The 12,890-nt window shown below is 35.9% G+C and overlaps 1 protein-coding gene across 1 annotated transcript in view; it reads left to right on the forward strand.

The window, feature by feature from the left end:
• The window catches only part of LOC106465433 (syntaxin-binding protein 5-like), a 146,765-nt gene that overhangs the window by 37,755 nt on the left and 96,120 nt on the right, over positions 1-12,890 (forward strand). The window contains exons 8-10 of the mRNA XM_022393333.1: positions 4,259-4,382; positions 7,210-7,279; positions 8,444-8,681. Of these exons, the coding sequence (XP_022249041.1) occupies positions 4,259-4,382; positions 7,210-7,279; positions 8,444-8,681 (432 nt within the window). The remainder of the gene's footprint in view (positions 1-4,258; positions 4,383-7,209; positions 7,280-8,443; positions 8,682-12,890) is intronic.

A 12,890-nucleotide genomic window follows, 5' to 3' on the forward strand; every position in this document is an offset into this window, starting at 1 on the left:
CTTTCACGATGGGGGTTGGTGGGCATCCCTCAGCACCAACCACTACTGGTTTCCCGAAGCTGACTTATTGGTGATATTTTTCTTACACTAACTCCCCAGATGTCTTTGCTCCCCACAGTTCCAACAGCCTTTCTGGGTAATAGCCTTTCCTGCTGTATCATCTCCCCTGTGTTGAAGTTGCCAGCAATGAGATCTCTTGTGCCCAGGTTTGTTACAGTGCCAGCAAAATCCCTCAAACCTCTCTGAAAGCTGACCTTTTCTGGCCTTGAATCCAGATGACTGTACCAACCTCGGTACCTCTGTGCTGGACTTAACGTAGGATTCAAGTTCGAGAGCTCTGGCCATTGCATCCTGCATGGTAGAGGGTTGTGCTTGCTTCACTTGTATATTAAGTTGTGGACTGTCCAAGGCAACTGATCCCTCAGCAACAACTTGAGGAGATTGGGTGGTGCAGTTGGGTAGGCCTTGTGTGCCATGCTTTCCAAGTCCTGTACCAGTTCTTGCAGGCTCTACCCTTTAGCACCGACTCTTGTCCTGAACCTAGCCCTGTGGACTTCTGACTGATTTTGGGTTCCATACATGAGTTCTAGAGCCGCTACGAGTGCTCTATAGTTGTGCCTGTCATCTGCTGACAACTGTCCAAATATTTCCACTGATTGTCCCTTCAAGCTCATTGCCAGATATACTGCTTTCTGCTCCTCTGTCCATCCGTTAATCTCTGCCAGTAGCTCAAATTGTGCTCTATATGCTTCCCACGGTGCCTTCCCATCGAATTCCTGTGGCTTCCTTCGCACTGGATCACTCCTATTACTGACATTCATATCTCGGATGTGACTTCTAACAGGGCTGAAGATGTCTGCATTAAGGTTTAACTGCAGGGTCTGGAAGGGGCCTGCCATTTTCTGGGGCTGGTTAAGTCGATGGCTAATGTATCCTCCTTGTCTAAAAGACAATAAATCATTCTTTAATGTATCTAATTCGCTTTTAAATTTACTAATGTTTTCCATTTGTACTTCTTGCCACTGGTGTGGGCTTTCCTGTAGTTGCTGCTGACTTCCTGTTTCCTTTCTTCTTGTTTCTTTTCTTTTTCCTCCAACAACTGCTGTAATTTCTTTTGTTTATTTTGCTGTTTGAGCTGCAATTGTTGTAGGTTTTCTTGTAACTGTTGTTGTCTTTCTTCTTGTTTCTTTTCTTTTTCCTCCAACAACTGCTGTAATCTCTGTTCTTGTTTAATTTCTCGTTCTTCTTGTTTCTTTTCTTTTTTCCTCCAAGAACTGCTGTAATTTCTCTTCTCATTCTTCTTGTTTCTTTTGCTGTTCTTGTATTGCTGCCATCAAATCTGCTAAGCTGTAGTTTGATTTGCCGCTTCTCGTTTCCATTTTTTTTTGTCCCACTTTCTGACAGCAATTTGTTACGCCTCTGTTCGTTAGTTAATTTTCCGTAAATTTGTTCCGACGAAACTTTAGCGACACAAGTCCTTTCTTAAAAGAACTGGTTTATTCTTTCTGTATATAACTTTGTGATACACTTAATTTTAACAGTCGCGCTATAACAAACGCTATAATTCTCTACGAACGTCTCACGTGCTCAACAATATTCTCTCTTCGCAGTTCAATTACACACACCTTACACCTATTGCCGTCACATTGTGACCGTCTTATATATATACAAGACTACCCCAATCAAGTAGTATCCCGACAATTCACGAAGGTTCGAGAAGGACGTGGCGTGATACTAGTCACGTGACCTCGGCTGATGCAACACTGTTATAATTGGTATATAAACAAAAAGTAGTATAATATAATTTTGACTAAAACCTTGTGTCATCTGCAGTAAAGGATACCCGGGGTGATAGGCCAACCAACCTTTTAGAAAAATAAAACTGCCTTAGCTGAAGATGACTCCTATCCTGCCAAAATTTACATTTGTGTCCCCTAGTGCTGCTATTCCCACTGTTAAGTATGAAAAAAGATGATACATCAACACTATTAATTCCATTTGTAATCTTAAGCATCTCAATTAGATCCACCCCCCCCCCCTAACCTTTTTTTTTTTCTTTTTTTAAGAGAAACCAATTTGAGAGATTTTTAACATCTCCTCATATGACAACCCCTCCATCCCTGGCACCGTTTTAGAAACTCCACTCTTAACTCTCTCCAACAATTCAGTGTCTTTCTTAAAGCAAAGAGCCCAAGACTAACCAGTGACATATATAATGAAATTATAACCTCTTTAAATTTGTATTCAATATTTCTGTTGACACAACCTAAAATTCTATTTTCCTACCACTAGTAACAGCACACTAAGACACAACAGCTTGTGTAAGCCAAATTTATATGGTGATACTTGTGGTAACGGGTTATAAGTGTTCTTTCTGGACTGTTTTCAGCCTGAATGTATGAGACACTGAAAACAGTTTTACTCTGTCTGTTTAGAATGACAAGCTTGTCCTGTGAAAACTACTCTGGCTTTTTAAGTATTGTTGTGTTCTTTAATCATTAGTGCATCATTATACTGATGTTGTGGTATTACTCTTGTTTTTAGCATTTAATCCTGGATGTATCTTGTGAATCAACAAACTTGCCTTCGTGCGTAGCATTACTTTGCGACACACACTTCCCAAAATGTTGAAGTGTATGTTGTGTTTTGTGCATGCTCTTTAATACATGAGCTTAGACTACGTATTGTAGAGCCCACATAGCCAAAGTTGCACCATGGTCATGTAACTTTATATATGATGTAAGAGCGATGCATTATAGGTATCCTGTTTTTATATTTAAAATAATTACTTGAATGAAATAATAGATTAAAGACAATTCTGAACTTAATATTAGGGTAAATTTTATTATTCAGAATTGATTTAATTTTTTTTCTTTAATTTTATGGGATGATTGCCAGTAAATGGTAAAGTAAACTATTCTTTGTTTTCAACTTGTTTACTTATTTTAGGAGTGTACAAACCTTTTAAATAATTCTTAATAACACCATCAATTAATTATACAGGAAAACTATTTTTTTGTAAAACAACTTTTATGTTTTGTGTTTCGTCATGGTAAGAGGAAAAGAATTAACTATGCTATAAGCCTGATGAATTAAACTATAAATTTTTAAATTCAAAAGGTAAAAAAACTATCCAAATGAAAATATTGTCCTGTGAAAGTTGTCTTATGATAACACTCAGTATCAAAACTTCTACCTAAATTAACAATCTTGGTGTTTAAAAAAGGTAAACTGTTAGCTTGTAGCTAATATTTTTCACTTCTAAACACTTCAACATCTTGGGAGTGCGTGTAACAAAGAAATGCTGCTACGCACAGTGGAAAGTTTGTGGATTCACAAGATACGTCCTGAATTAAATGCTGACCAAACAACTTCACCTTTACTCTTTTTATAATTTTACACAAAGTAGTTATCTTTTAACTACCTATGATGAATGTTTTTTGTATTAAGGTGAAAGTGCTCATGGCACGATGAGGCATGAAAACGTATAAATATTTGCTGATTCTGTGTCATAAGTACTCATCCATAAATAGTAACGCATTCAGTGTGAAATCACCTTTATACATGCTACCCTGGGATAGGAAGAAGTGTGTCAGTTCTTACTAGATTTGTTGTTGGTAATGTGTTCATTTTGTAACTGTACATGTAATATAACTAGATAACTAATCATTTTTTCAGTATTCAGTGTGTATGAGCTTTACTGATATAGAAAAAATTAAAACATTTAAAAAGATGTGCTATTCATTCAGAGTTAAGGCATTCACTTGAAAGTTTGTAATACTTCATTTTCAAGATTTTAATACGTGTTATCTAAAAGGAACACATTCAAAATTGCTCACAGTAATTAGTATGTTTATATTCTCTTAAGTTTAATCAAGTTTTTTACCTACGTGTACATAATTCTTTACTTCCCATAGTTATTCGCAGTTTGCCTGTGAAGAAGAAAGGTGCCCCTTTTGAAAGTGCTTGGGTTATAGGGTTTTTATCATTTTGTATCATTGGGCATTTTCCCCTGTCTTGTTTAATAGTGTGCTTGTATTTCTGTTTGTTATATGAAATTAAAAGCCATTCTTATTACAAGGTAAACAACTGCATAGTAAATTAAAGTGGTATTCAGTATTTCAAATTTATGATGTTTTAAATTAGCAAGTTAAATTAGCATAAGACAAAATAATATTATTTACATGATATGAATTTCAAGTAAAGGTGCAGATGCATCTTTGTAGGTAAATATATCTTGTTTTCTTTTTTTTTTCAGCAAGTAAAGTCTGTATCATGGCATCATGATGGAAAGCAACTGATGTGCAGTCATGCAGATGGAAGTCTTAGCACTTGGAACATCAAAATGCCAATGAAGCCCACCACAGTCATGCATCCTCATTGTACGTTACCATAAGACCTTTTTAGTCCTTGACAAAATAAAACTAGTTGTAGTTATGGTGTTTCAAATGCAGTGGATTACATAAGAAAAAAATAGAACTCAAAAATATATTTTAAATTCAATGAGAATAAAGGTGTATGAAATATATCAAAGTAAAAATATCAAAATTGCTAAATTTATATGTGTGAACTTTGGTAAAGAGTTACTAAATATTATTTGAATACTGTAAAGATAAGTCAGGTTTTATGGGGTTATTTTTTCACCTATTCTTTATTTATGAAAGTTTGTTGTTAGGTCAAAAGAATGTTTATAAAACCTTTGAAAAATAGAATTATCTTATATTATTCTAAATCTATTAAATATAAACAATATTATGACAATGTTACTATTTTTGTTCTTTATTTGGAACATTGTTTTAGAATGATATAAATGTACAGGCATATATGCATCTAAACAAATCTCTTGCATGTTGGTGATGAAAAGTTTTACTTGTCTAGACTTACCAAGTAACAATGTGAAATTACATTTAGATTTAATCAAATTATTCAATTTCACCATTTGGGATTCCCGTATATATACATTTGAGTATAAACAAAGTATATGCTATTACAACTAATTAGAGGCTGTGATTGGTCTGATAAACACTATGCTTTTGAGTAGGTAAAAAAGTTGAGTTTATGAAATGATTTAAACTTTTGATTAAAAAAACTGGTAATCATAAGTTAAACAATTTTTGTTGTGTTATACAGACCTAATAATTCTTAAACTGTCTTATTTCAAAAAATTTTAACCTTTTGCTTTGCAGCCAAAATTGGAGATAAGGTTCTTAATTTTTCACACATTAGTAGTTAACAAATATATTTTTTAAATAAGCTTGCATTTTCACATTACTTAAAACTGCTCTTTGAAACAATGAAAGCTAAATTTTTAATAATGTAGGTTGCTAGACCTATCAAAAATAAATGTAAGGTAAGTGGAACTTTTTAAAATCTTAAAATTACTTACAGTTTAGTTATAATGCTTGGATGTGTAATAATTTTGTATACATTTTATTTTTGCCTTTCATATTCAACTTAATCTGTTTGTGGTAACTTAATTATTGTTCACCCCCCTTCTGTGTCTTTTAAAAAGTTATTCATCTAGGTGGGTGGGTGTATTTTTGTGTTCTTTGTCATAACCACAGTGTTAAAAAAAAAGAAATGTTACAATATTTAAGTTTGCACTTTTATTAACTGTACATTATTCCCAGTTTTAAGCACTTTTAACAGATCTGCCCAAAACTAACTGAAACGTTTCACTGACTTAATGCTTCAATCTAATGTAAAAGTTACTTCTAGTCACTCTAGAAATCATGATGTTAATAGATCAGAATTGCAAAGACAGTTTTAGTGATATTATGTACAATTTCATTGGGTTAATATATAATTTAGGGGGTAAGTAAATGTTTTAAGGACCTAAGTAACAGCAGAACTATTAAAGATTTGTAATGAGCAACTCTCTTTAGAAAGTGGGTAGTAATGGCTTTTCCAAGACTTAACATTATTAGTTTTGTTCAGCTGATCTTCTACATTCAGTATATATTTCTCACCCTGTATATCTCTATACTGTTTAGTTAAATCGATACTGCTTGACAGTTAATTAGACAAATAGATTAAGTCTCGAGTAGATCATGCTAATATTTATAAAGAATAAAATCTCAGATTGTGCCAGAAAAACCATTATCCTCGTACATCAATTCAGAAAAGACTGTTTCTTACAATGTATCTTTGCTAAGAAACCAGAATCAAAATATGATTTTAAAAGGCAACATTTGGATTGTTTAATATAAAAAAAATAGTGAAATAATATATATGTTCAATTAAAATCTGAATTCCTCATGCACAATCTGTCAGATTTTCAATCTAAATACATGTTAGGGGATAATGATAAGATGTTATATTTCAAGTTAAATTTCTTACAACTCATAATCGGGTGGAGAAATTTATATGCTGGTTAGAGAATAGGTCCTAAAGTTTAGTGATGGAAAATAAGCATTTTTATTCAAACCTTTACCTTTTCAGAGGAAATTAATTCAATATATGTTTTGTGAAAAATACTTACTTAGTGTTTAAATATGTTCTTAATAATAAGGGTGATAATGTAAGTTCCATCTTAATTTTGGATAGATTATTTTGTGACAGATGGAAGTTGTTCAAAAAAGCTCTCTCCAACAGTTTAAGAGTTTAATCAGTAAGTTTTTCTGTAGTGCAACATCTGTTTTATTATGTAAATTAAGGTTTTCAACAACAAAATGTATGCATCTGAATTTATTTGTCAAAGCAAATTGTATGATAGCTTAGATTCTACTGTTGTGAAACAATTTTTGTACATATGCTTGAATCTAACAGGTCTTTATCTGCTAAATATCCATTATTTCAATAATTTAGATGAGCTAACAATGTGGCATAAAACATTGTCTGTTGGGACTTGCTTTAAATGAGTAAAATACTATGGATTGTATGTGTAAGTTAAATCACTGTTGATTTTTTAAATTTGTACAGTAGTAAACTTTGTACCAGTACTTTTATTTACTTATTTTATCAATTAGTTTGTGTTTAAACAAACAGTCTTTTAAAGCTATTATTCAACACACATGGAAGAATCTGTCTACATATTAAGCATCAGCTGGATTTTTGAGCCTTGGCAGTAATTAATCCTGATTTATTAAAGTGTAGGCATTTGTATCCGGGCAACAGTTTCCAGTTATGCTTGAATTATTTAACCAAGTAGTATACCAAGCCCGTTTACTTGAAGTTAATCTTCAATTTTTTTTATAATTGTACAAACAGCTGGCAACAAGGGAAAACCTGAATTTTGTAAACCAATTTATAAGGTAGAGTGGAAAACTGTTAGAAGAAGGTAAGTCTGATGTTTTCTGATGACTGTTTACAGTATACAATTACAAGTTTATGTGAACAGAGTATATATTTTTTATCTTTTAGGGTTTGGTGTAAAACTGTACCTATAAAGAAAGCTTGTATTTAAGTAGTGTTGCTAAACATATTTTTTTATAGTGTAGAATTTGGTATTTTTTGTAATGCTAAAGAAACTGTATTTGAGCAGAGTTTTTCATCTATATAGTTTTTCTCTTGATTAGACAGCAGTAAGTATAAGGACTTAAAATGCTAAAATATGGGGTTCAATTCCCCACAGTGGAGATAGTAGATAGCCCAATGAGGGTTTACCCTGAAAACAAAAATCTAAACAGAGTTCACTAGTAATAACCTATTACATTTTCATGTATAATTATTTTAATTAAAACTTATTGGTTATTATGTGTAAAATAATTTGTTATAACTTATGACATTTTTTCAGTTTTGACTTAGTAACTTTAGGACTAAATCTAAAAACTAACAGTACTTGTTGATTGTTATTCTCAGCTCCACACTATGATGAAACTGTCAACTGTAATGGATAAAGCAACAGTATCTATGCTAGCATTCCATTTTAATAAGGTTGATTTGTGCACTGATTTAGTATCTTCGTTAGTTTTATCTAAGGAAGTGTTTACTAAATTAATATCTTTTTGCAACTAAATAATCAGATGCTTAGATAAACTTAATAACAATATACTATGGAAAGAGGATTGTAGAAGAAGTGATGGGTGTGTTTGAATTTAAGAGATATACAAAAAATAATTTGCCATATATTGGATAACTATGCTATATGTACTTTGAAAAATTAGATGATCCCATACGGTGCTTACCTCCACTTACAGGATTAGCTATTCTCGTTCAGTGCTGTCCACTGCATGCAAACTTTTTCTTTACATATGCCACAAGCCTTCCGCTTCTCCGTATGGGAATTGCAAGATTGCAACATGTCTCTAATGCAAGTCATCATGCATCACCTCCTCACCAATGGGAGCATGACATGCCCATGTGATGCAGATGACTCCCTCTGCACTCCTCTACTGAACTGTCACTTCTCCTTTGGTCACACTTTAGTTCTGACATGCTCTTTTCTTTGTTTAATGCTTCATGTTTGACTCTGATTTTTAAATTAATTTGATTTCTTTCTCAGGCCTCAGGTATGGGTGATGCAATGGTGGATTTACCTGCTTTTATATGCTGGGAGATTGAATGTTACATGGGACAACCTTTGTCCCCACACCCAGGCTCCCCCAAAACTGGCTGATCCTGTGCAGGCCACCGAGGACTTCAATTCTCTTTTTCCACCTCCAGATTTTGCCATTCCTTCCCTTTCCCAACCTAATGAGTCTACTAGGCTTAATGCAGTTTTTATGGATTTTGTGTCTCAGGTTTGTGACATTTTATTCCTTTCCCCTATTTCTGATGTACCTTATCCTTCCTTACTACATCAATAATCTTCCCAACCCTTTTTAGTTTTTCCTCCTTCACTTGATATTTGGGTTCATACTGATCACTTTGCCTTGCAATTAAGCGAGGGGATTAGCAAGCTGTACCCCCCCCTCCAAGGACATTGATCTGTTCACACTTTCCTACCATCATGCTGACCATTCATTTTTAGACCAGCAATTGTTAGGTTCCTTATTTCCTATTTGGTGGAATCATCTGTCAATCCATACCCAATATTCTCGTTTATGTCTTACCCTTATCTACGATATTTTTCTTCCATACACCTCCTATCTGAGGCTCTCCACAGAAATCATGAGGGGTTTTCTGGAGATAACCTTCTCTCCACCACCTTAGCCTGCATTTCATCTTTGGCTCTGATGTTACATACATGGCTTCTTTGTTTTTGGGACCATGTAGGTTGTGATTCCATATTGGCTTGGATCCATTTACCATATCTTAGGGACTTATGTATGGCTCCATATCTGAGATGTTATGTTTTTGATATGGTCCCAGAGACTCTAGATCCTCAGGTGACATCAGTCCAACAACAATCCATCCTGACGAATATCATAAACCATTTGTCTCAGTCAGAGCTTCATATGCCTCCAATTAACGTTTACCATCCTTTCCCATCCCCTCTACTTGAAGTACTTCTTCTTGTTGCTTCCCTTGACAACTCACCACCCACCCCTCCCATTGCCACCAGTACTGGTGACTCCTCAGTTGGTTCTGGTCCAGTAGGAGCTCAGCTGTTCAAGTTTCTTCATTGCTGGCATTCCTTCATCAGTGATCAATGGGTGCTTCTGGTTCTTTCAAAAGGATTTGTTGTGCACTTTCTTTCCCTACCTCCCATCTTTCCTTACCACATTTCCTTCCTTCCTTCCTCCTCGAGATCCCATGACCAGTCATCCTCTGTCAGAAGCTCTTCAGGAATTGCTCTAGCAGAGGGCCATTGAACCTGTTCCCCATCTTTTCCGAGGTTTTTGTTCGTGCCTTTTCCTAGTCCCCAAGAAAACTGGTGATTGGTGGCCGGTAATTGATTTATTTCACCTCATCTGCTTCGTTTCACTACACTGGTTCAACATGGAGTCATTTCTCACCCTGAGATGTGGGTTTTCTCTGTGGTTATGGCTGACCAAAATGGATGTCTCCAGTGCTTACCTACATATACCAATATCATCTCAGTCTCATCCTTATCTTTAGTTTGTCCATCTTGGGGTGGTTCATCAATTCAGGCCCTTTACTATGGACTTGCCTCAGCACCTTATATATTTTGCTGTGTAGTCTGAGCTTTTTCTCGACATCTCCATGCTCTGGGGCTGCAATTTCATTATTACATGAATGACTGGCTTCTTCTGACTCATTCAAAACAGGAATTGGCCAATCATACTTGGCAGCTCCTTTCTGTTGTGGCTTGTGTGGGCTGGTTGATCAAACTGGAGAAGTCCTTCCTCAGACCCACTCAATATCCTGTGCATTTGGGGTCTTTTTTCAAGACTCCTATTAGTCTGGCCCAGCCTTCTCCTTCATGACTTCATTCAATGGAACTGTTGTTTTGTCATGCCCTCTAGGCTCTTTCACTTACTGCTCATGAGGTTCTATCACTTTTCAGGATGTGGTCATCAATGAAATCACTGGTTTCCCTTGATCATGACTATATGAGATCCCTTCAGTGGGTACTTCTTGACTGATGGAACCTTACTTGGGATCCTTGTTTGCCATTAATGTTTCACATACCCTTTATTGCCTTACCTATCTTCTCCAATATCCAGATCATTCCTTTCTCCCAAAGCCCTTGACAGCTCGGGAGGATAGTTCCTCCTTTCTCCTGTATCCCTTCCTTCCATTTCCTATCTTTACCCTAGACCAAATCTGTATAGGCTTCATTGTTGTATTGCACATACTGCTTCCTTCCAGGGTACACATTCCCAACTTTTTATCTCCTGGTAATCCTCCTCCCTTAGTAATCTTTCTTATTCTACCCTTACCAATTGGGTCCATCTTTTGTTTCAGTTGGCCTATTCATCCCTACCTTCTTCTTCCTGGAATTTGTTCCAGGTGTCCTCCCATCAGATCCGACACCTCACTTTTTCCCTTCCTTCTCATTCAGTGGAGGAGATTCTGCAGTCTGGCACGTACACCACACCCAAGATGTTCATTTCCCACTATCTCCATCATATCGCAGTTTCCTCTTTGTCGGGGTTTTGTCTGTCATCTGTGGCTATTCTTCAGACTTTGGTGTGACTCTAACTGGTAAATTTTTATTCCTACTTTATTTTCAGGGGTCATTCTCTATTTTTTTAACCCATGGATCCCACTCTGTGGTGAGTGGTGCCTGACCAGGCATTCTTTAACTCAAAATCCACAATGTCCAGCCATGTTGATTTGTGCTTTATCTTCCATGGTTTTATATGCTTACCATTGAGATGGGGTATTCCACAAAATTGCTTGTAGGTACATGACCTTGTGATATTTTGCTTCATAAACATGCTCATCCCTGACTGTACCACCCATGGACTGCATGGGTAAAGCAGGAGATGATTGCTGCCCATCCCTGCCATGCCTGGAGTGAATAACTCAATATAATCTGCTTTTCAAAATAAGGTTTTGTAGTCACCCAATGCAATGTCTCAGGTGATGGCGTTCCTCTGGACTCTTCACCCCATTGTCATCCTCCTTTCTTCGAATGGAATATAGGAGTCCTTACCACTTTCCAGTTTCATGTTTTTGGGGTGGTTGACCATGGAGGCATCCTGCTGAATGAGTTCTACATAATAACCGGATGTCAAGTTCCTTGATTGGTAGCTCAAAGCTAATCCTCATGTAATACCCAAGAATTGGAGTGGTTCTCAGTTCTTGGGTTTGAGGTGAAGAAAGTATGATTCCCATCCTACCCTCGCATGGATGTTGGTACCCCGATGGCATGTTTTGGATGTAGTTGGCATACCGAGTATGGTCCACCGTGCCCTAGCTACTCTACTTAAAGGTGCATTCTTTGTTTACCCACCTTTCTCATTTATGGATTGAGTTACAAGATATTTATGTGGTAAGGATCATTTTACTGCCACATTCTCTCCTACTAGGATGTGCTCCTCTTATACCTTGCATGTTCTACAGTTGGGTGAAAAATATTCCAGGCTCAGAAGTGGTGCAGTTCCCCTCTTCTGATCTTTGGATCAGAATCTCTCATTTCCAGGGGTATCCTTCAGACCTTTTGAGGGGTACTTCTATCATTCCCTCACACTGATCCCTCTTCCTTATCAATGTAGGATTCTAGCTGATCTTGTGAAAGGAAGTAAGTACCATATAGGAAGTTATATTTTTTTTATACTAAAAAAAGTATTTCCGAAATGTACTTACCTCTCTCTACTCACACTTCCCACCATTCCTCTCCACATTTTTCCGATGCTGACAACTTCTGCTAAACTTTGAAGTGATCGTTTGATAGAAGAGTGTAAATGGAGTCACATTCATCACGTGAGCATGTCATGCTCCTATTGATGAAGAGGCAACGCATAATGATTTGCATGAGGGGCATGTTGGAATTTTATAATTCCAATAATGGGGAGCAGAAGGCTTGTGGCATGCTTAAAAATAAGTTGAGATGGCAGCACCTAATGAGAATAGCTAATCTTGTGAGAGGAGGTAAGTACCTATCAGAAATACATTTTCATTATAGGAAAATTATAATTTTCATAGATATTTTGAAGATTATTTCTAATTGTTTTGATCAGTTGAACAATTATGAAAGAAAATAATCATGCACAGAGGAAAATTAAGCATCTGTGTGTGCAGCTGGGCAATTAGTGTTAGTTGCTAATTGATTAGTTGATTAAATTCAATTAATCAATTAGTACCATGTTCTTTAAACCATGGTACAAAGAAGCAAAAAAAAAATTGTTGGCAGATGTTATGAGCCAGTTACACTTCTTCTATTCAGCAGTCAAAAATTAGTGACAGTGGCAGATAGCCTTAGTAAGTTTGCCATAGCGAAGACAAGGCAAGCAGGTTTGGCAGCAATAGGAATTGAACCTGATACCCACATCAGCTTATAGATAGCCCATTATGTGTTTAACAACAAACAAACATAATAGTAATATTTTGATTAGTTAATTATTTCATGTCAGCAGTGGTGGATTCAGCCAGTTCGC

Source organism: Limulus polyphemus, unplaced genomic scaffold, assembly GCF_000517525.1.
Source record: "Limulus polyphemus unplaced genomic scaffold, Limulus_polyphemus-2.1.2 Scaffold1942, whole genome shotgun sequence".
NCBI lineage: Eukaryota > Metazoa > Arthropoda > Merostomata > Xiphosura > Limulidae > Limulus > Limulus polyphemus.